The sequence below is a fragment of the Chanos chanos genome, chromosome 7 (assembly GCF_902362185.1).
Source record: "Chanos chanos chromosome 7, fChaCha1.1, whole genome shotgun sequence".
NCBI lineage: Eukaryota > Metazoa > Chordata > Actinopteri > Gonorynchiformes > Chanidae > Chanos > Chanos chanos.
The window spans coordinates 10,195,027-10,219,119 of record NC_044501.1 but is presented as its reverse complement, the minus strand read 5'-3'; the positions used below and the strand labels follow the sequence as shown (position 1 = coordinate 10,219,119).

General features: G+C 42.9%; 2 protein-coding genes across 2 annotated transcripts in view; one reads left to right on the top strand and one right to left on the bottom strand.

Annotated features, from left to right (window-relative positions):
- The window catches only part of LOC115816556 (mitogen-activated protein kinase kinase kinase kinase 4-like), a 47,709-nt gene extending 45,876 nt beyond the window's left edge, over positions 1-1,833 (top strand). Inside the window, exons 26-30 of the mRNA XM_030779524.1 lie at positions 228-328; positions 545-694; positions 1,124-1,283; positions 1,445-1,584; positions 1,750-1,833. Of these exons, the coding sequence (XP_030635384.1) occupies positions 228-328; positions 545-694; positions 1,124-1,283; positions 1,445-1,584; positions 1,750-1,833 (635 nt within the window). The remainder of the gene's footprint in view (positions 1-227; positions 329-544; positions 695-1,123; positions 1,284-1,444; positions 1,585-1,749) is intronic.
- An 8,165-nt stretch (positions 1,834-9,998) lies between these two features.
- agpat3 (1-acylglycerol-3-phosphate O-acyltransferase 3) lies at positions 9,999-19,946 on the bottom strand. The gene is made up of 10 exons (XM_030780921.1): positions 19,654-19,946; positions 17,881-17,939; positions 17,079-17,306; positions 16,014-16,183; positions 15,552-15,713; positions 14,438-14,591; positions 14,178-14,280; positions 13,787-13,862; positions 13,311-13,509; positions 9,999-13,012 (listed from the first exon to the last, which is right to left on the bottom strand). The coding sequence occupies exons 3-10, from the start codon at positions 17,254-17,256 to the stop codon at positions 12,921-12,923; spliced, it is 1,134 nt and encodes a 377-aa protein (XP_030636781.1). The 5' UTR covers positions 17,257-17,306; positions 17,881-17,939; positions 19,654-19,946; the 3' UTR covers positions 9,999-12,920.
- Between the last annotated feature and the right edge of the window lie 4,147 nt (positions 19,947-24,093).

Genomic DNA, 24,093 nt, shown 5'->3' with positions numbered 1-24,093 from the left:
ATGTTGCTGCTCGAAAAATAATGTAATAAGATTAATGGGATGGCTGTCAACAAAAGTCGTATATTGAAGGCTCATATGTCGAGGACAACCTGTTATTAAATACACTCTCTAACTAGTTGTTTTACCCTTATAGCTGTGGTTTAAGTAGAAGAAATACAACTGGAAGATCAAGTGTTTTTGTTTTTTTTTGTTTTTTTGGTAACTGACAGCCATTTTTTTCTCTTTAGTAAAATATGAAAGGATCAAGTTCTTGGTCATTGCCTTGAAAAACTCTGTGGAAGTCTATGCATGGGCACCAAAGCCGTATCACAAGTTTATGGCCTTCAAGGTGAGGACAAACTGCAGACTACTCTACATTCAGTTTGTATGTGAAAGAAAAGGACCATCGACACATCACATTCCAAGGAAAATGTATCACGACATCATCCCTGTGGAAATGGATGTCATTTGCACCAGAGCACCTTGTATTTCAGTTTTAGGTCAAATGTAAAAAGAGAGACAATAGCAAATCCAGTTACAACAGATTTTCCATCCTCTGTTGCAGTCGTTTGGAGATCTGGTGCACAAACCCCTGCTGGTTGACCTCACCGTGGAAGAGGGTCAGAGGTTAAAGGTTATCTATGGCTCCTGCTCTGGTTTCCATGCTGTGGACGTGGATTCAGGAGCAGTATATGACATCTACCTGCCAACACATGTAAGTCATCTTCTGTATCTACACAACCCTCGAGAATATCAGAGCTGTTGTCTGCTGTTTGCCTCTTTATTAGAAGACCAGTGAGATTTAATGACAATAGTATGTAATATGTTTATTCTCTGTACTTTTCTCATGCTCTGGTGACCCATTGACTCAATAGATCACACACACATATTCGCACAGATATAAAATGTCCGATTCAACAAACAGTGATGAGTTGTCACAGAATATTGTTTACAGCTCACGCAGCTTGTAGCATTGATATCCTCCGGTTTGTTCGCTGGCTTACAAACGGCTCTCCTCTTGCACGGATTCCTACACCCGTCCTTTTTTTTTTTTTTTACATGTCCCCGTTTGGTTGACTACTCTTCACTGTGTCACTCGTGCCCTGTCATTCTTTTATTTGGTCCTCCCTCCTCCTCCTCTCAGATCCAGACTAGCATCCAGTCCCACGCCATCATCATTCTCCCGAACACCGACGGCATAGAGCTGCTCGTGTGCTACGAAGACGAGGGCGTCTACGTCAACACCTACGGTCGCATCACCAAAGATGTGGTGCTGCAGTGGGGGGAGATGCCCACTTCTGTGGGTAGGTTACGAAAAAAAAAAAAATCTTCCATCTCTTGTAATCACGCTGATTTGATTCATTAAATGTCTGGTTTTCCACATTGTCTCTCTACTTGTCTCTCTTGTCTGTCCTAGCTCTGGTGAATGTGAATGTGATTTTTTTTTTTCCCCCTCCTTTCAAAGCATACATAAGATCCAATCAGATTATGGGCTGGGGAGAGAAAGCTATAGAGATCCGATCTGTGGAAACTGGCCATCTGGATGGTGTCTTCATGCACAAGAGAGCGCAAAGACTCAAGTTTCTCTGTGAGAGGAACGACAAGGTGAGACACATACTCTCTCTCTCTCACACACAGACACGCAAAACCTTCACGTGTAAAAAGAAATTTTCTCTTGTCCCTCTTCTTGTTCCACCGTAAAATCTTGTGTAATGATTTAGTTAAGCTGAGGTCTTGACTCGCCGTTTGGCGTCTCTCTCTCATTCTCAGGTGTTCTTTGCATCTGTGCGGTCTGGAGGTTCAAGCCAGGTTTACTTCATGACTCTGGGGCGAAGCAATCTGCTCAGCTGGTAGTACCGATGCCCCCTGGATGCGAAAAAAGGACTTTTTTTTTTTTTTTCAAAAAACATTTATAAGATGGCGTCGAAAATATCGACTTTTGACTTGAATTTCAACTGGAGTTGTGTGCTATACTAATAAGCATGAGAGGCCGTTAATGACCTGCGGCCATTTGCCCGGCAGTGAGGGAAGAGAAAGAAAATGGAGTGATTAAAAGTGAAAAGATGGTGGAGAATGTGAAAGGGTGCTGAGTGACCCTGCCCCTAAGTGCTGATTGGATTGGATATTTTGGATGATTGTTTGTTGTGTTGACGCATGTAGGGCAGCACTCCTTGCTAATGGACAGTGCCACTGTCTGTCTCGACCTGCTTTGGAGCAGAAGCTCACTTCATTGTGACCCCATGGGGGGAGGTGAAAGTTGAGGTTTCTGTGTTTCTTCAACCCTTATCAAAGCAAGCTGTGGCCTACAAAATCAATATCTTATATGTATGTAAATATCTTTCTATTTGATTTATGGTGTGGCAGGTTGTTTGTGCCACTTAGCTTTCTCATACCAGAGGTAACAGGAGTAGGACAGACTTTGATGATGTCATAACAGTAGAAGGTGGGAGGGGTCGTGACCTTTAATTTTTATTCTGTGAATCAGTTCCTGAGTCTCCCAGCAAGGGGGGGGGAGGGGTTAAAGACATACTGTGTGCGTCATTGTACTAATCCAGGTTGTTCTAGGGGGTTTGGGTTGAGACTTTTAACAGCAGTTTTTGTTTGTGTTTAGATCTCATGTTGAAACAAAATGTTGACCATGTTTATATACAATACATGAGTGTCTTCTAACTTTTTAAAATATTGCACTTGACAAATAAATTCTTTAGTTTCTTCCCCTATGCTCTGGTCTATCTTCTCAGTGGGTTTTTAATGGAGGAAATGTTGGTTCTTCCGTTTTTTTGAAGTAACATAGTGAATGTGATCCACGGACCACTGTCTGAGGATGATCCCATTGATGGTTCTGCTTATGAGTATGGAGCCCTTTAAGCTATTAAAAGTTCTTATATTTCTTACATGATCCTCATTAGCCAACCAGGATCAAACCACTTTTTTGTGTAGTGACAAAATGATTCATAATAGTTCTGCTTCCTTTGGAATGCTAGTTTTTAATGACCAACGAATTGTAACCTTCCCACATTAGTCTCATCTGTTTGTCTGTTATTGGCTCAGTGGCTGTCAGGTTAACGGAAAATCATTTACGTAGTCGTTTTGGATTAATTTAATACATAATTTACATCGTTAATTTTGTTTAGGCGAAGACAGCGAATGCCCCATTCTGAATTCTGTGGAAGTACAGTCATCGTCATATTTAATGTCATGCGCAGTGGAGCAATGTGAGCAATTTGTGTTGTGTAAAGCTATATACTTTCTTTAAAAAAAAAAGACAACAAACAAAAAAACAGTTTTTGTAAATTCAAATTGTGTGGACCTGTGGAACAGAATGGACTAATTTTTTCCCCACATAATGCTTTAAGCCCAGTGAATGTGTGTTGCGTGCATGAGAGAGAGAGAGAGAGAATCAGTTTTGTGTGTATGGTGTATATCCTATTGCATCTCTCCAAATATGCCTTGAAAATCGTTCTTAATCTTTTTGGGCGGTCTTGTGCTGAATCCCTCGGATAGCATGCACAAAGGCTGTTCGGCAACATAAGTGACTTAACCAGAAATCCAGTTTAATATCGGAAAGACTTTTCTAGCTACAGTGTGTTAAAAGCGGTCCTCACTTTTTTGCTTTCTCTATTTTATCCTTTTCAGTTTTTGTGAGTTAAGCCCTTTTACAAAAGTAACAAAACTCCATACACGCAGTGTTACACAGCCACTACATCAAATAACATCTCTCTTTAAAAAAAAAAAACAAAAAAAACCCACACATATTTTAACTTATAGATTTACTTTGCTTAATTATCTTTTGTTTCTGTAATTCTTTGTAACCGTTCTATTCATAATTATCAGACTGCGGTGTTTTTGTTTTTGAAATTATAATGCACAAATCCTCATTGAAAATGTTTACAGAAGCAAAGTTTTTTTTTTTTTTTTTTTGATGTCGTTACACTAATTTGCATCATTATCATGTATTTATGGATCATGCACGATTCAGTTCTCTGTTTTTAACACATTTTTGTATCATTTTAACGTTAATGTACAGGAGTAACATTCAATTTTGTGTTTTGGAGGGGTTTTTTTTGTTTTTGTTTTTGGTTTTTTTTAGCATAAATAACTTTTCATATTGCTGAAAAACTAGTGCGAATCACTGATTGGCCAGGCACAGACACAAAGCTTTCCGTGTGTATTACAGGAACACTGCTCTTGGTGTTTGTCAGCTCTTTATGTGCCATGTTTTTCCTGAGGCTGTTAGACGTAACCACACGAAAACCTGTGTCCTCACTGTGTACTGAGGGAATCTTTGTGTTTTCCTGCTGTTTTTTTTGTTTTGTTTTGTTTTTGTTTTTTTCTTTAAATAAACTTTAAGTGATGTACATAAGTGCAAAATGGGTTTCTTTTGTTCCCTTAATGAAAATCTGCTGTCCTAAACATGTCATTTCAAGCTATGCCTAGAACCAATGTAAAAAACCAGTACAAAAATGTTTTACTTGGAGTCATATCATATTTATACGTTTAAAAGTGAATGACGAGTATTACCAACCAATGCACTCTCAAAGATTTATTTGAAATTCCTTTTCTAACTTCATGCCAGGGAAAAAGAATGCATTCCTCTACCTGGGCTATGACTTTTGCAGCATTTAAGCGATGTCTATATAAATCCTGAAGACCAAGGGCAGTTTTGGTGGCACCTGTTTCTGGAATTAACATGGAAACCAAGGGACGTTAACACAGACGATACGATATCAGTGAGCACTGATATCGTATCGTTCACAGTGAATCATAATGTTATGACAGTAGTGAAAGATTTTAGAAGGTACAGTCTTAAGACTCTGAAAAGCCAAAAAAGTTTGTATTTGAAGAAATGGTCTGTTCAGACATATTTTGTTCACACAGAATTGTACTATAAAACGGCACCATTCTTACCAGCTGTGTTTCTAGATGCGCCTTTGACCGGGTCCTATGAGGTCTTTATTGTTCTGAGGTTCTACTTTAATAAAAAAAAAAGAAAAAGGTAGCAATAAGAAGTAATACAAATGAATGTAATTTATATGCAGTAAGTTGTAATCTTCACTACAAAAACACAAAATAACCTGTTTGGCATGCATGTTCCTGCGCACGACTTAAAGAATTTGCAAAACCAGCCTTTCTTCTGACAGGGGCCGACTTTTTGGACGACCTCGGGCTCATGGGTTAGACTCTCTTCGACCTCTCTTACAATACATGTGGCCACAGCCTTGGAGAACTGGGGGTCCTGAGTGTTCAAAGCCTGCCGAAGTTGGGCCAGTGAATTGATTTGCTCTATCTGTTCCAGGAGGGCAGCATCAATGAACAGGCCCTCATCTATAAGAGGGAGGTGACGGCTCACCAGGCCCAAGAGCTCCAGAAGGACAGCCCTCACAGACTTCTCTGTGAAGGAGTAGAGCACCTCCAAAAACGTCTCCTCTGGCAATTCTCTGGTGAACAAACCTCCTGTTCTGTCTTTCACAAGCGCTGTATCCGAAAACGATCTGCAGATGCCAGAGACGGTCCTCTGGTTGTAGTTGACTTTTATGAAAAGGTAGATGCGATCCACGAGGTCATCGGTGAAAAGTTGTAATATCCTCTTAGGTTGACGTGGCTCGATGCCTTCTTCGGTTTTTCCCACGGAAGCCTCTTCTTCACCCTCTTTTGAAATCGACTCGTCCTCGCCCAGATGAAAGGCTGATTCGGGCTCAGAACTCAAACGGGACAAAGAAGGTGCCTCAGTATCGAGTTCCCCAGAAGCACGGGCCAGGAGCAGCGTTTCACTCTGGCTGTGCCTGGATGCCAAGAGCTTTGCATCAACACTGGAGTAGTCAGATTCCCCAGGCACCGGTGCTTCTAGCTCTGAGTCTGCCTGAGCCGTCCTTGGAGTTGTTTGCTTTTTTAATCTTGCTGAAAAGAAATCAGCGAGGTTACGTATTTGCCAGAGTATCCTAATTCTTTGGCCGACAGTTTCGTCCTGGTCCATAATTTTGGTGACACCTCCACTATCTTCCTCTGGTTCCTTCTTAAGTGGCTGCTCTTCCTCCTCGTTTCCTTCATCCTCATCCTTGGCCTTCATGTCCCCATCCATCGCCTCTGGGGTTAGAGAGATTGGATGACTGACCTCTAGTTCTGTTTCAACACTTGGGGGTTCGGACACCACACTCTCTGCTGTACATGTTTCTATATCCTTCTTAACTGCCCTGAAATTCACAGAGTTTCTCATTTTATCAGCTAAGAGATGAGTGATGTTACGTATTTGCCAGAAGAAGCTAATCTCTTGGCCAACTCTATCGTCTTGGTCCATAATTTCGGTGATGCTCCCACTGTCTCCTGGAAAGTTCCACTGTGAATCCACTGCTTCCTCCTCAATAAGCTGCTCCTCCTCCGTACTCCTCTCCTCTGCATCCTTGGTCTTCACCTCTTCTTCCATCGTCTCCAAACTGAGGGGTTCAGACTCTATAGGTTCTGCTGCAAATGTTTCTCTATCCAGAGCTGCCTTCTTGGCTATTCTGAGATTGACAGAGTCTTTCACTTTATCTGCTAAGAAATGAGTGATGTTACGTATTTGCCTAAAAAAGCTAATTTTTTGGTCATGGGTATCACCCTCGTCCATGAATTCAGTTAACTGTTCTCCCTCGGTGCCCCTCTCCTCATCACGCCACTCCTCCACGCCCTCCTCCTCTTCCTCCTCCGCTGCCTCCTCTTCCTCTTCCTCCTCTTCCATCTCCCCTGGGTATGAGCTGGGGGGACTAGGTAGCTCCTCACTCAGATGAGTACAGATACCGTTCATCACAGTGTCTGTTATCTCCTGTGCTAGTCCTTCACGGAGAGCTTCGAAGTCCCTGTTCTCCGAGGACGTCAGCTGAAGGATTTCCGGCATTCTCCTGGTCAGGACATCCTGGACGCTTGTCAAAATGACATCCCGTAAAGACTTGCGACTGCCTAAATCGGAATTTTGAAAGATGCTGCGGCATATCTCCAAACAACACCGATCCACAAGACGACGTCTTGAAATGGTCCGCTGCCCCTGTGGATGAGTCAAAAAGCATAAAGTAATTAGGAATGTAGGAAACATGAAGCGTTGGCTATAGAAGCAAAGCATACAGATGAAAGAATCAAATTTATTCTAAACTTCAATCTCACAGTGCAGCATCAGAATAAATAAAGGAATTACCATTACGCACATAATGTAGCCCAAGTAAAACTCACTTAACCCACCAGTTAAGCTTTAAGGCATTTAATATTGTAATTCCCTGCTGTCAGTGTGGACTGTGGCTTACCTTTCCCCCTGAGACCCCAGAAGAGAGTAGGACCACTGCATCTGGATCTGAGAGGGCACTGAGGTATATGTCACTACTATATATGTATATTTATAAAAAAAAAAAAAAAAAAAGTGATTTCATGACAAAAGGGATAAGACAATATGCAGTAAGGATACAGTGTCGAGCTATCTATTAATGTATGTATATGCATCCTAAATCACTCTTGATTTGTCTGAGAAACTACCTGGTTCTGGTTGATCCACAACAACTTATCCTCTCCATAGCCATTTTATTGCTGGACAGAAAAAAGAAAAAGAGTCATATTCCACAAAGGCCAATAGGTATCGTAATTTAGGGCTCTTAGTATTATTTAACAGCTCTGCGTTACTTGTGATAAGATGGCTTGTCTTTTTACCTCACTTTTTGGTGTCTTTCATTGGCGTGTATTGTCTTTTTAAGCTAGCAGTATTTGGCTTTGATTGCCTGGTCCCACTCTCAACTAATGGCAAATTCACAATGAGTTCACACGTCTTAGAACTTTCTGACATCACACGTAGAACAATATTGACTTTGTTATTATGACTTCATTGTAGATTCTCATACCTGAGGCTTTTAGCATATCACAGGTTCAGAGTAATCATGGGTGTGTTAGTAATGCTATTCATCATAAATACCGTACACAAAATATTAAAATCAATGTTTTCAGGATTTTCCAAATATAAACACTGTTCTCATAGATTATTTCCTAGCAGTCTGGCATTGCAGTAATACTACATAGAGCAGCAGGCACCAGTTAAGTGATGAGTAACAGCTGTTAGTTACCGTAATCATCAGCAAAACCTCATTATTCCCTTTTCACACGCAAACATTTCTCCATGTTTCATAATCGGTCAGGATATCCAAGAAGTCTCCCTAGGTGAACTGGCAAAGGTCAATGGCAAATTAACAGATCCAGCCATTTGAATTTAGATGATCCTCTTCACCATTTTATGTGGTGTGGTTTAAGCCACACTTACTGGCACAAAGACTGAGACAGTGTGTCAAGATTAAATATATGATGGAGAAATTCTGTCACCTGGAGCAAAACTTGTTTTTAAATTCACTTGTGAGTGAGACATTGAAAAATTAGGGGGGGGGGAGGGGTGTCAACATTAGTTACGAGGTATGGGCTACTAAACTGCACCATCCGTTAAGGCTTGCATGAAGAATCTGTCCTGTTTTTAAAACCTTCATACTATAATACGTTTCTGTTTGAAACACACCCATCCAGGGGAATATGGCCAACTGCATTCCCATGAACCCCATGCCACCTCTGCGATACTGAAATATGTGTTTATTAGTTGCCCCACTCAGGACCCAACAGGGTGCTTTTGAACGTTTACCCATTAAATGAGAATTCTTTTTTGAAGCAGACTGGCATTATAAGGCAACCACTAGAGGGCGGCAGCATTAGGAACTGAGAGAGGTGGTAGCGAGAATGCAGATGGCCATACACGCCTATCGTGTGATGTCTGGTGGAAAACGTTGGTCTGTTTTTCTTAGATCAGAGGAATTTTTTTATGTTCAGTGTCATCCTTATGCGAAATAACTGAATCGTTCACTTGACGAATGTGATGTCACCTATCATGGCGTTTGATGTCATCATTGTAGTATCATTATATTCTTTTACAGCTGAGATTAAAATTGAACAGGCCATGTGTACAAAGTCAGACGAAGTTTTACTTGTTAAATTAGTTATACAAGTACATGAGTGTTTCACCCCTAGTTTCCATCCCTCTGTATAAAAATAATTTTATTTATATCAAGAATTTCTGTTCTTATTATATTATTTCAGTTTAGAAGATTTCAGTTTTATCTGCATCAATGCAGTGTTGTAGTCTTTTCCGCCTCCAAATTATACCTATTTATTGGCAATGTAGAGGTGAGATTCCCTTAATAATCTTTGCTCCCCTAAAATATCGATGTATTAAAGGCACAGTTTTATAGCCTTGCTGTGGGATGGCATGATCTTTTTCTTAGATACCTCAGTAATATGGCACATTCTTTCAAAAAGAAGTTCTTGACTCGACTTCTAAATTTATTTACGAATACTTACGAACTGAAACTACTGGTCCATATGCCGTGCTTATTTTGCTCTAAAGACGGGATAATTTTATCTAAAGTTATTAATTACAACAATTAAGAATCCAACGAATTCAATAAAACTTTAAGTAGTTACCATCGCCCCGTTTTCTAACTTGTCTCTGCCAGTGATGTATCGGAAGTCCATGAAAATCCGAATACTGTCTAACTTCTTTCTTGAAGCCCAATTTATCCAGCAATCGAAGCAGATATAGAATCACTTTCGGCAAAAACTGTCTTCATTCTGTAAAGTCAGACTCGCTCAAAAGAAGATGTTATTATTTCCCCCAACTACAGCTGGGTCCCCTTGCTGCTGGTCTGCTACAAAACAAAACGCCAGAAGCGTTTTTGTTCCTATGGTAACCATTAAAACGGTTGCCTCCGATTCACTGAAGCTCTTCGGGTTATAGTAACGTTTAGAATGGAAAGATAACGTATCTTCTCCAGTCTGTAGCTATATTAGTGAAATTTAAACATTGATGAACTTCAGGTGTTAAACGTTAGCTATTCATTATGCTCACAAACGACATATTAAACGTCGTCAGGTTAAATTCCTGAAATAAAAGAGTCATAGCCGTGGCATGTAACTCCAAGTCTACTATGAAGCATTGCAACAAGACAAATAAGCCAAACAGACACAACCTGGCATATTCTGAATCCTTTAATTGAGTCGGAAAATAATAAAAAAGAAAGGGTTTTGGTGAATTAAATCGACTATATCATTAAAACATCTCTAATGGGCTGGATTTTCATACAATTCAAGCCCACAGTGAAAACTTGGGCGGGTATGCACACAACTGGAATTCCAACAAAAACAAACATAAAAAAACACTCGTTTGAACTTTGAGCCCCTGCATAAATCTGCAGGATATGTGGTAAATGAAGAATCCATCCCTGCCATTAAACAATCTTCAAAGCTCATTTACACTGAAAGGAGAATAAAAAAAAACACCCGCAATTTGAAGCCGTATTTTGTCCGTGTGAGATTTTCCCACCTGTAGATTCTACGCTAGCATTTCACAAACAAATAACGGTAATAAAGAGGTCACCACCATAGTCGTACTATTCTTTTATCAGAATAGAGCCAAACGTCTCGACCTCCGTTGTTTGATCAAAATAACCGTACTATTCTTTTACTAGAATAGAGCCAAACGTCTCGACGTCAGTTGCTTGATCAAAACATGAGTCACCTTTTCGACATTAGTTACGAGGTATGGGCTACTTAAACTGCGTACATCCAACTATGAAGCTGCACTATCCGTTAAGGCTTGCATGAAGAATCTGTCCTGTTTTTAAAACCTTCACACTATAATAATCTCAATTTACAAAAAAAAAAAAAAAAAAAAAAGTATAATGAGCAAAAATGTGTAATTTATTACAGTTGTGACTATGGGGAGCCAGTAGGTTTGGGATTAAAGAGAGACATGAACTATTTGTGCATTCCCTCATACTGCACGATGCTAAAATGATACAGCTCTCTGACGACTGACTAAAAAGCCAAGCAGGAATGTGATGTGACTTTCATTTATGACTTTAATGGGGTAAAAAGGATTCCACTTTTCAGGGGTAAATGGACTCTAATTGTATCATGCTCTGTTCAATACCAGGAGAGGAGCAAACACACTAAGTAGTTCTTGGGGGGGGGGGTCTCTTTTAGCTACTACAGAATGATCTTGACAACTGGGGCACGAATATAGGTTTCTGACTGCTGAGTGTTATGACGATTAAACTGGCCTTCTTTTGGTGTTCTTACCTTACTGTGACTCCTAAACGGTACAGACATGGCTATCTCACCTGAACGTGCTCTTTTAAGAACGCCAGTGCTTGTATAATCTGGTTAGGTACAGATAGGACATATAGATAGATTATGACTGAACTAGATTTCAAATAGTCTAGTTCAGGTCTGGTTACAGAGAACAGGGTGACGCCTCAGACACTAGAGTATTATATTATACTCAGCATATTAGTCCGGATTCTCTTGAGCCTCCACTTTCAACGTGTATTAATGACGGAAGTCACACTGGATTTTCTGAATATATACACATGTGTAACTGAGATGGTTTTACTTATTTAAGAGATAAATAATTGGGCTCTGATGACCTAAACTGGGAAAAAAACTCTTATAGAATGACACAGAACCAAAAAAAAAAAAAGAAAAGAAACTTAAGCTGCCTTCTTAAACGGCATTAAATCTCCCTGAACTACATTACCCATAATGCAGTAGTGAAAAGACAGGGTTAAAATAACAACCACAAAAGAACTGGGGGAGAAGAGACAGGGTGAGCTGAAGGATGGATAAAAGAAACACAGGACCAGCAACAACTTACACTGGGGAATTCTTTTTTTTTTTTTTCACTGCATTGTATTTGTTTATGTTCATCCATTGGCAAACATGTTGTTCGTTGTCGACTCTTTCACAATATCCTTTTTTTTTTTTTTCCCCCCACTTACTTTACCCATGGGTGACGCCATAGCGATTGAGCTTTCCAGCCAATACAAATCAAAAAGTTCAAAATAACAGTCTGGTGTTACTACATGGGCTTTTTTACTGAGTGGAACAGGAATGTTCACAGCATGCTAATATCCTGGTTGTGCCATGAGGGAAGTTGGAGAAAGAAAAACCCAATGTAGTGGCGTGCGACTTGGGCACCGCAAGGGTACGACTGGAGGCAAATGGATGACAAGCTCCTGGTGTATTCAGTCACTAGACAGCTATCACGGCTGGAGGGAGGGAGAGAGAGAGAGAGAGAGAGAGAGAGAGAGAGACAGAGGGAGGAGAGAGCAGAAGGTAAGAGGGGAAGGTGGGTGAAGGAGGGTAATAGCTGCAGAGCCAGGCTGAAAGAGCGTGTGTAATTCAGCGAGGGTTGGACAGGAAAAAGGTCCACGATAAGGCGCTGGATAACAGGTGGAGCAACTGGTGTGGCTCACGGAGGAAGTGGGTGCCTGACGCAGGCTGTTTCGGGGTCGGGGAGGGGTGGAGAGGGGGTCGGGGAGGGGTGGAGAGGGGGCCGGGGCTTCCGACGGACGAGGAAAGAGGTTGCCGAGGACGAGAAAGACGGTGGACCACGTGGCTGTGCGCAGACCCCCTTCGAGGTGGGCGGGGCCATATAGTTGTGAGAAGGGTGGGGCCACAGAAACGCCAATCACCCTCTCCAGGTGTCAGTCACTCAGTTAGTCCCGCTAGCGTCTCCACACCCATTGGTCAGGCGGAGAAGGGTTTCACTGACGGTCTCCGACAGGTTTCGTTTCTTGTCTTGTTTTGTTTTTTTTGTTGTTGTTGTTGTTTTCTGTTTTTTTTTTTTTTTTTTGCGTGTACGTATTTCTTATTTGTTCATTGTAACAATCATTATAATTAATATTATTATTCTAGTTAATAAGGAATACTCGCTATGCCCCCACCCCTGCGTGCTTGGTTGCCCTTAAAGAGAATATTTCTTTTCTTTCTTTTTTTCCTTTCTTTTTTTTTTTTTTTTTTTTTGTTTAAGAGGATGACTGCACCAGAACTGTGCAGCGACCGTACAGTGACTACAGAGTGAGCAGACAGTGGCCGTAGCACGGCGGAAAGTTCTAGTTCTCCTTCTTTGCCTCCTGGTCGCCGTAGCTAGAGCCTGTCTTTTTGACTTCCGTCACACCAATGAGACGGCGTACTGCTACTGAGGCTGTGGAGAGAGAGAGAGAGAGAGAGAGAGAGAGAGATCTCAATTTAAAGAGACTGAACATTGCTCCTAATGCTGGATTTGTGCAATTTCAGATTGTTCTTAATATAATAGAACACGTGTAGTAACGAGGGCTTTAGAATCTGTAGTGGGTAGTTGATAGTTTTTTCAAAATCTTAATAGTCTAGTAACAGCTCTACCTGAGCCTATCTGATTATCATCAAACACCACAAACACACATGTATGTACTGACAATGGGCAAATCACATTCATCCTTTCTTTTCATTTCTCTGGTACTCACCAACAACGAGGAAGAGGATGAATCCTATGATGAGGAGGGGCGAGCCGCTGACGAAGACGTCCCAGGCGAAGTTGATGAGAGGAGAGAGCAGGAGCGTGGCCCAGAACAGGAAGTTGAGCAGAGTCCACGGCCGGCGGGGGGGTTTAATGACCTGGCCGGGGAAACGACCCTCTTTCTCATACTGCTCCTGCAATGCATCCTACAAGACAGAGAGAGAGAGAGAGAGAGAGAGAGAGAGAGAGAGAGAGAGAGAATGGAAATAAGTCACACATACTCAGCAGGACATTCAGTATCAATAACTGCAAAATAAAAATGTAACATGAATTGGACTTAAAAACAGAGCAAAGCAATCTCTCTCTCTCTCTCTCTCTCTCTCTCTTTTTTTTCCTAAATGATCAGTATTGTGTGTGTGGTCAACGTGTCACTGAGGGAGAGAAACTTGACCAGTGTGTTGAGAGTCTTTTTTCAAGACTGACCTTCTCCTGATAAAGTTTATGAAGCCAGTTAGCACACTCTTTCTCATCTTCAGGAATCTCCTCCACTGGAAACCGCCTGCAAAAAAAGCACAGCTATCAGCACAATGCCACCTCAGCGCAGTCCTCACCACTAGAGGGCAGACTGCTGACAACATATGGGGAAGTTACACAAGTCTTCCCGGCTCTTTACATAAGAACGGCATTGACAGTCGTGGCCAAGGTTACTATCTTACACACAACCCATGCTGCAAAAGTAATAAATACTGAAGGATGGAATCCTAATTATCTTTCCAGTGGCTGTTTAGACGCCTCAGAAAAGAAAACATGCTCGTATGAGCACAGACAGGTGTGAGGGGCTGGGGTTTTAGTTTGACCCGTGGGGCAGTCTCACCTGACACACAAGTCTGCTTTGTATTTCGTTCCATTGATGATGCCCAGAAGGGTTGGGTTCTTTGAGTCTTTGAAGTTCAATGTCACGTCATATACGGCCGTAACTGAAAGACAAATCATTTACGTAAGTGCCTGAAAGTACACTGGCGTGTGTACATTAGTATATACATACAGACGAGTGATTCTGATCAATGACATGCACGTTAACATGTGGGAGTGATGGAGAGTGTGTGTGTGTGTGTGAGCGAGTGTGTGTCTCACCTGTTCCCTTCAGGCATTGCAGTGTAGTGGTAAATCCTTTGGTCCTGGGTAATAAGTGGTATTTGAGTTTGGGCAGTCCTTTGCTCTCTGCTACTTGCATACTGATCTGGTGTTTCTTCTCTGTGAAGCGGGTCCCCTCACAGTACAACAGGAACTATAAGTAAACAAACACACACACAAAAGCTAACAGCGCTGGACATCAGAGTGTTTTGGCCATAGAGTTTTTCTTATATAACTTGTCCCGGAACAAAGAACTGAGTAAAAAACAAACAAAAAAAACGGTTATGTGAATTTCCCCATATAAACTGGTGGGTGACTGTCAAGTCACTTTAACCTGGTTACTTAACTACGTGAGCTAACACACAGCTAAAACCGCACATCCCAAAACCCCTACTCTCTATCCCTCTCATTCTCTTCCCACAAACACGAGGGAAATCTGATGAGGGTGGAAGACTTCCCATGCCACTATTTCTGCCCGTCTCCGTTCTGATGGCCTGTGCTCTGGGCACAGTTTCCACAGCGATGGAGTGTCGGCGTAGGAGGCGCGAGAACCGAGATAATAATAAGAGTTCCTGAGAACAAGGCGATAATGCGTTAACGAGCGTCAGTGTCGGGCCCCGGCGACTGACGTCATCGGCCCGTCCCTTTCGAATGGATACAGAACCACCTTAATCCCACAAAGCTGTAATCTCCCTTCACTGTGCTTTCCAGCGGAAACTTCTGGAAGAGTTAGGCTGTGTGCAATGACCCAACACCGTGTAATAGTGTCTGAGAGGCAGTCCGAGGCAGTGTCACACTGACCTACATGTCAGCCGGCGTAACTCCCAGAGCTGCACCATGCTGACGCTGACCCAACATACCAGTCCGCACCTCTGCCATTTAACGCTTTCACATGACTGATCCAAGCATCCATCAAGCATTCCCCGGCATACGAAATGACAAATCGAGCCTGCACTCACAATAATGGATCTCTTTATACGACAACAAACAAGGCTTTTTTTTTTTTTTTTTTTTTTTTTTTTTCATGCTGTCCACATGAACCAGTACACCAGTCATGCAAGCGGGAATAAGGCCAAGCTGACACGGGCTTTCATAATCACTTCGTCATACTCACCCACATGTATTCTGGGTAATCTCTGAGTCTGTGTAGCCCCCTAAAAACGGTTTCTCTGTCTTCTTCCCACTTCCTCTTGCAAAAGACGATTTCCAGGAAGTACCAGGTCCAGCCAATGAGAGGCACTTTAAGTAGCTCATGTTTAGCAAGGACCTTGGAGCTCTGAGGAAGTAAAAAAAAAAAAAAAAAGGAGAAGTGATGAGAAAAAGGGAAGAGTAACTGTTTCACAGAGTAATGCCTTGTCAACTGAGCTGTTATCTGTGAGAAATGAACGCGAGAGAAGTTAACTGTCGATAGGAGGCCTGAGTCAAGGCCTCAGTCAGTGGTAAATAAACATGACAGATACGGACAGAAAACGGTTTTAGCCCCCCCCCCCCCTCTCCCCACACACACAACCACACACACACACACACATACACACACACACACATACATACACACACAACCACACACGTTACTGACCCCCAGAACTCCAAAACGTTCACACATGGTCCAGCCACAGAGAAAGTCGATCTCGTAGTTATGATTAAGGATGATGATGACATGTTCCTTTCCAAACATGTCCACCGTGGCCTGGTCGGAGTAGAGGGTGCATTCTGTACAGGACCACCACTCCAGCAGCATCACCAGCTCTGAGGAGGAGAAAAAACAAAAACACGGCAGTGAGGAAAGAGAAGGAGAGCTTATCAAATTATCATAGTCATATCCGTCACATATCCAGATAGCTACCTCTTTTACAACACCAATGCCACAAACGTCTACTACAATTCTCAGTTCTGTCTTAGCAAACTCGGAAGTGGCGGTCCTATCCGTAACACTGGGCTCCCTAACACAAGGGTTTTCAACCTTTTTCGACATTCTCCCCTCCCCCCCCCCCCATTCTATTTCTGAACATGCCCTCTCCCCCCACCTTGTGCTCTAACACATCGTAAGCATTAGATAAGACAAGACTGACGGTCTCTGTCTGTTTTATCAGGTCAGTTACCATACAACAATAATGTCACCGATAAGGAACATTATCTAAGCCATTTCCATACCAAATGCTTTATTATCAACTCTTTTACACCCTTAAAACCCTCTCTAAAAACCTTATAAGCAGCTACAGCTGATCAGTATATATACCATGCTTTGTGGGGGGTTTTCTCTCTCTCTCTCTCTCTAAATTCTGACTTGACTGCTAAAAAGCAATCACAATTCTCAATTTTGGGCTGATGATTAGTGCAATGACTATGAACTGAAAAATAATTGAAATTTCGGTACATCTCTAACTAAGTGCAAATTACTATCTAAGCGCTCCTGCTGGCTCTCCAACTGTGAGAAACTCGTTGATACAGCCTCTCACAGATTCTTACATCAGCAACAGCGGAGACCACAAAAAGCGAAAAACTAGACCACCATGGTTTCTACTAAACCACACATACAAAATTAAATATATGGTGTTCTTGCTTATGCTCACAGTCTATCTGCCTCTCACTGTCTGTCTCTCGCTCTCACACACACACGTGTGCGTGTTGCATGCAGACTTACGGCTCCAGAGGGAGTAGGACAGCCTGCAGTTGATTTTGCGGTAGAGCTGTTTGTCGATGGGCCACAGGACACACGTGCAGAGCTGGATGAAGTTAATGATGAGGCCGCTCACCACAAACACAAAGCTGATGAGCAGCTGGAGGATGAACTGACTCTTCAGATACGAGATGAGACCCATGACTGAGGAGTCAGAGGAGCTCGCTGGGCCCCTCTATCTCTACGACCGGCCTGACACACACACACGCACACGCACGCACGCACGCACACACACGCACACACACGTACACGCACACGCGCACGCACGCACGCGCACACACACACGCACGCACACACACACGCACACGCACGCGCACGCGCACACACACACACACACACACACACGTACACGCACGCACGCACGCACACGCACGCACGCACACACACACGTACACACACACACACGTACATGCACGCGCACGCGCACACGCACGCGAACGTATGTGCAGACACACAGAGACAACCAGACACACACGAAATAAAAACACAAGCACACAGAGCAAAATGGGAACAGATGAAGGTGTTTTTAAAATGCTATCCAAAAGCACATTTTAAAAAAAAAATGCTATTCACAAGTCCAAATGACTTATTAATAAACAACATCATCTTTCTGCCCTTAAAATGTTCTTTAACAATGTTCATAGATTATTCTAGAAAGAATATTGTTTCATTACCGTTTACTTCAGGTTAACTGCGCTCACAGAAGGCATAATGCAACACCACGGCACCGTAGAAAGTGCAACCTCTGGGAATCATGGGTACTTACCACGGGGCGTTCCCCTTTACAATCCTCGTTTACACGGCCCCTCGCTCAGCACCACAGACCTGAATCACAGAGAGAGAGACAGAGAGAGAGACAGAGAGAGAGAGAGACGGAGAGAGAGGGAGAGAGGGACAACAGAAAAGGCTTAAGCACAGAGAAGAAGGAAATCTCCAAAGACGAAGAAAAAAAAAAAAAACGTTATAATTTCATCACACCTTACGCAATGACATCATGAAATTCATCATGAGTAGCACAAACACAAACGGTAGGGGAAAACAAACAAACAAACAAAAAAGTTTGGGAATCGTTCTGATAAGAATCAAGAAAAATGTCACCCCCCCCACCCAAAAAAAAAAAAAAAAAAAACCCATCAAAAGAACGTGTCCTCTGTGGAATAAATCTCGACCGATAATTTGAAGTCTACCCCCTCAAACTTTTTCCTCCTCTTGACAGAAGCTATATCACAGCCGTCCACTGGGAGTGCTTGCATGCTCCCAACCTTTCACCCACTTGGACTAACTCCAGCCCCCTTTTTTTTTTGGGACTCTTTCACTTACTTTCTCTTTTCCACAACAGAATATCACTTCAGCACCTGTTCTGGACAGTTGCAGGCGCCGGCCCGTTAGCGCATTCCTGTTTATAAGCCCTTGTTATCACTCACCACCTGGAGCCACACGCCAATGTTTAGCTCAGAAACAAAACCTCAAAGTTATGTTTATACAACTCGCCGCGCGTCGTCTCCAAATAGCAACCGTTTCAAGTCTCTGACTCGCGAGACCTGACGGAACAACCGTTGTTCTGTTTTTGTTGGTTTGTTTGTTTTTTCTCTGCATATCTTACAGTTAAGACTGTAGCTGGCACACAGTGTTTGTTTGACAAGTGTTCATTCAAGATAAAAATAAGTGTTTGCACAGTGTCGATGGTCGTGCAAATAACACGAGAGCCAGACAGGAACGAATTCTCAAACACATCAGGCTTCAGATGAGAAGGGGAGGAAGGGAGGGGGGGGGGTCCATTTAATACCACCAGCAGTGCCTATTAAAAGACTGACTGTATTTATATCACAGTTCTTTACCATAACTCTTTCTGCTTTGCTCTTACAAATTCAATCATGCCATGTGGTGTGTGGCAACATCCTCACAGCTATGCGATTTCCCAACACTGTTACCATGCCACAGGAAACAGTGTTGGAACTCATTCATTCTTTGAGAGAAAACAAACCCAATAAAACGTAGCAGATACATGGGCCGGGAGAGATAAGAGCCGTCACGTGTGCTCAGCGTTCAGAGCTATGCAGGAAAACAGCAGATCCTGTGCAGGAGAGTTAAGAACTGTGGACTCTAATCGACACAAGCCATGAGAACAAAGTTCATCTTTTAGAGGAGGATGCCAGCAGGAGAACCGCAAGTTCTGATGATCAAGCATGTAACCATCTGCTCAAAGAAAAAAATTGCTCAATCGCAGTTGTGGGAATATTTGAATAAGACTCCTAGACAGGTGCTGACAAGCAATCAGAAATAAAAAAAAAAAACAAAAAAAAAGGAAAAGAAAAAAACAAAACAAAAAAAACCACAGGTTCCACGCCAGACAATGCTGATATGCAGTTCATTTTGATGATTGCTGTTTTATATCTCAAAAAAAAACAAAATAAGACTAGCTCAACGGCTTTTGTTTAACATGAAGACAACCTTTGTGAGAAGCAAGGTCGACGTTGTGGAACACCTTCCAGCATTACAGACCCGAATCAACCAATCAAACGGAAGAGATGCTACTGACCTTTCCCTGAGATCCTCAAAAAGTGTTACTCAGACGCAAGGGAGGAAGGATGGAGCGAGAGAAGGAGTAAACGAGAGAGCACCCCGCAGCAGCAGCAGCAGCAGGAGGCAAAAGAGAGAGGAGGTGCGTTTCGTCCGGCTTACGGAGAAAACGCACTTCTCAGAAAACTCCAGTGAACTTTGGAGCCCAGGATTTAACTACAATGGAATCAACAGCCTGGGAGAATGAATCGAGGGAAGGGAGAGGTGAGACAAAGGAGGAATGACAGAAAGAGAGAGAAGGAATTTGAGATAAAGGAAAGAGGGAGGGGGGGTGAGAGAGAGAGAGAGAGAGAGAGAGAGAGAGAGGGAGGAAGAGGCTGTCCTGCCTGCCAAAATGTTCCCTGTTAGAGCAAGCGAGCGTGTTGGGGGAGTGTTGGAGGGAATCACCTGATCCAGTCAGACAGCTGAATGGCTCACAGTCCCGGCCCCAGTCCGCCAGAAATATGAGCAAGTGCGCGCACGCAGTCAGCCAAAGGTTACTTCAGTTTAGAGAACTCTCCACCCTGGCAAACGGCCCCCCCCCCCCCGTGTCCTGGACGAACCCGTAAACAAGCATCGCCCCTCAAACCCACCGTGACCACTGTCAGCGAGAGGGACTCTGCTAAGCACAGCAAATCAAAAACAAACAAACAAACAAACAAATAAAAAAAAAAATTCTGCATATTCGTAACTCGTTATATGGAAATGAAACCTGTGGGGTTTCACGACCCTGTCGCTCGCACTATGTGAGCCTGCTAAACAATAAAGTATGATGATTATTATTAAACATACCATAAGTTACTTACTGGTCCTCCAAGACAAGTAATGACATCAGTCAATCAATAAATGAATCAGTCAATGACTCAAACAGTTAATCCGTCACTACTTTCTAATATAATTGTGTCTTAAGTTGCATGAGTGAGACGAACTACACTGTAGTTTCCCTGTCTCCATCTGATCTAGTCACCCAGTGTATCAGGTAGGACTGGTACATGACTGATTCTTCAGTCTCCACTGAGACAGCTGCAGAGGGATGGTACTGCTCTCCACAGACAATAGGGAAACCCTGAAGAATCAGTGGCTTTGTGTCTCTCTGGACTATGAATGGTCTAACTGTGTACAGTGCGAGTAGATGGGCGTGGATTTCTGCCACAAACAGACTGCCCTGACACATCCCCCACGGATCCTGATAATGGCAGCTTCCCAAACGCGGGCGCTGCTTTCTATTGAAGCGTTCTCGTTTTGGTTTCGCACCTGCCGTCGCCACGTTCGCGGCGGCAGTGTCACCCTTTGGAACGTTTGCCGTTCTCGTAAAATCTGTTTTTCTGAGGGGGGAGATGTACTGACAGCGCGTACAGAACTCTGTCCCTTTCGAAGCCACAAATCACACGCTGGGTCAAAGACCACCAGCGTCGCCGTCAAGAGAAAGGAGGACACATTTATCTCTCTATCTTACGTACAAATCTTACACACACACACACACACACACACCCAAATGCACGCCTAAGAGCCGGTGACCTCATCAGCATTTCTGCACATTGGTCCCAATACACCAACTCCACCGATTCATGACAACGCTCTTAAAGTAGAGGTGCCCGAATCCTAGTCCTGGAATGCCAAAGTTCTGCTGTTTTTCCCTAAGCAACCAACTGACGCATGGACTCTGACATGCTGAAGACCACACACACACACATCTGTTTTCCAGGTAAAAAATCACCATCTGTTTATGAGGTGAAAACAAAAAACATGGAGGACTTAGGATGTTTAGAAACAGATCTGGGAAACAGATTTGCTCTTAATTTTTCATTTTACATTCAATATAAAGATGTAGATAATATTAGACTGCTGAACATTGATCGTACTGAATACTGCATTTGGATATTTTCATACAAGATTTCACTACTGTCAGCAAAATTACCTGCGATGTACAACATGATTGAGAAATGATTGAGACAATATTGAAGCAGTGTTAATACTTCATTACTACAAATCCTGACATCATACAGTTTAAAAACACAAAGAGGTTTCCCATGACAACATCACGATACACGCTAATCAGTTCTGATTTAAGCGGTAAGCTATTGGCACATGTGGCCAAGTATGTATTTTAGATACCCAGTATATAATGAAGTTGCAGGTCTTGGTAACACAGTGCTCCTAGTGGTGGGACTATGAAATGACAACATATTAAACGCAAGACTCGAGATCCTGCAGTTCCACAACACTTAAATTTTAAACCACTGGAAACATACGGCTCTAAGTGTCTCAAACACTGTCGTGTCTTTCAAAAAATGTTTCGTTTCGTTTTTATTGGTATAACATGGACATTGCAGGCATGGAGACTATGCTAAGAATAGCGCTGCTACTTTAAGACATGAACGGTAAGTCAGGTAGCTAATTGGTCCGTAATTGCTTCGTAATTATTTACCAGTTGGTACCGTAATCAGTCACCATGCTTACTAATGTTTATATATTGCTTGTATATTTTCGAAAAATAAAGTCTAGCTAATGCTTTTTCTGCAATTTCAAATACATTTTTGTTTTACCCATATAAATGATCTAGAACAGGCTTGTGACAGGGTCCACGCCATGTCATTCACTCACAAAGACATTGCATAATATGTAAGCATAGCTGCCTCTCCACTGCTTTGAACTTCTGTACCGTTCCCACATTTTGTGTTTGTATAAAGTATGAATGATACTTGGAGCAGATCACCACCTCTGAAGTCACACAAATGGAAATGTGTGGTAAGAACGTTTCAGATGACATTATTAATGCGACATCACCCAAGCACAATACATTCTAGCTAGTTACAATAAACAACAATATGCATCACCACTGACATAACATTAATGCCTGATGAATGAATTATAAAATGTTTCTTATGAAAATTTCGCAATGAATACTACCTGTTCTCACATATCATGACCTACAGTCTTTGCCACATTTGTCATAGGCCAATACATAAATGCACTAGACAGGTTCTGTTCTAAGGCCTCGACTGTGGTTGAGACATCACAGCTCCTAATAAACTCACATGTCAAATGTTAATGTTTATACAGACAGCCTCTTTTTCTCCCCATCTGTGAGGCACTGCAGAGAGATTAGCGATTTAGCGATAAACCTGCTTAACAGCTGTCCAGCCTGCATCACCAGCTTCCACCAAAACAGGCCAAGACAGCAGATCTGGAACGATCTTCCCCGCAAATCCAACAACCGCACATCAGGTGATCCACCGACAACAAAAACTCCAGCAGAAGCAAAGACAGACCTCTGAGGAAGGGCCGACCCAACCATTTGGAAACGAGCAGATGGTGCAGCATTAGTTTACGCGTATCTTAACTAACGGAAGATGCCTACCAACCCAGGTTCCACGAAGAACCGACTGCAAAACTTACCAGTAGGCATAGTATGCCACGGCCATGACCACCAACGCCCCACAGATCCCAGTGAAAATCATGACAGCTCCCTGGTTGAGCATCTTGAACCCGAGTTTGCTTCTTGAGACTTAACAAAAAAAAGAAACTGAAATCCTCACTGTGTTCACGGGTGAAGAGGACGGGATAGTAGGAGAGCCGCTATCTGCCCAGCTAACACACCATGCTAAAGCTAATCCCGCAGGGGAGAGAACGCGATTATGATGACGGCAGCAAGAACAAAACTAGATCCCTTAAAAGGAGGAGGAGGAGGAGGAGGAGTTGGCTCCGAAAAAAATGATGCCGTCAGCGCAAATGAAGGAGGACTGAGATATTCAAGGCCTTGAAACGAACGAAGTGTCAACTCGCTGTCGCCCTACGAACCGAAAACCCTTTGTCCGTTAGCTTCTTGTTAGCAAGGCGCACTGGTCGGCAACATCAATGCAGAGTGACTTAAGAGGCTGTCTTGAGGAAAGACAGGGAGATGTGTTCAGCATCCAGCATACCCTCCTCTGTCCTAATCTCCTACAGATCAGATTAACGCTGATTAGCGGTCTAGCAGCACCCTGGATAAGTCACATCCCATTTCCATCATCCCTGTGGAGCAGGGCCGGTTGGGGCGGACTGGGTCACTGACACAGATCCATCCACTAGAGGACGCTGTCCAGGCCCAACCCTCTTCCTTTCTTTTGGTACCTTTAGCATCACTCGAGAATGGGGGTGGGGGCAGTGAGAAAAAGGCTGGTCATGAATGTATGCTCTAGGGGCATTGTGGGGGGTACCACATGACCAACTCTTTCACCCTACAGCATGTTCCTGACCTTCACAAGGCAACCAAGGTCAAATTTGCCCTCTGTGTAGTTTATCTCCAGTATTGATAAGGAGGAACAGGCAGGCTGTAGGGCACAGGGCCGTAGGGTACAGAATGGGGTGTAATATGGCTCAGAGTGGAGAGTTGAAAGACCAGTTTCTGCACTCCTCGTCACTGTATATCTTTGCTTGC

Bases quoted from the DNA above. Each gene is read 5' to 3' on its own strand.
- agpat3 (XM_030780921.1), bottom strand. From the start codon at position 17,256: ATGGGTCTCATCTCGTATCTGAAGAGTCAGTTCATCCTCCAGCTGCTC. The intron at 13,863-14,177 runs GTGAGACTGCCC...CTTTTTTTGCAG, and splicing joins AAAGCAGACTTGTGTGTCAG to GCGGTTTCCAGTGGAGGAGA. The intron at 13,510-13,786 runs GTCAGTCTTGAA...TCTGTCTTGTAG, and splicing joins ATAAACTTTATCAGGAGAAG to GATGCATTGCAGGAGCAGTA.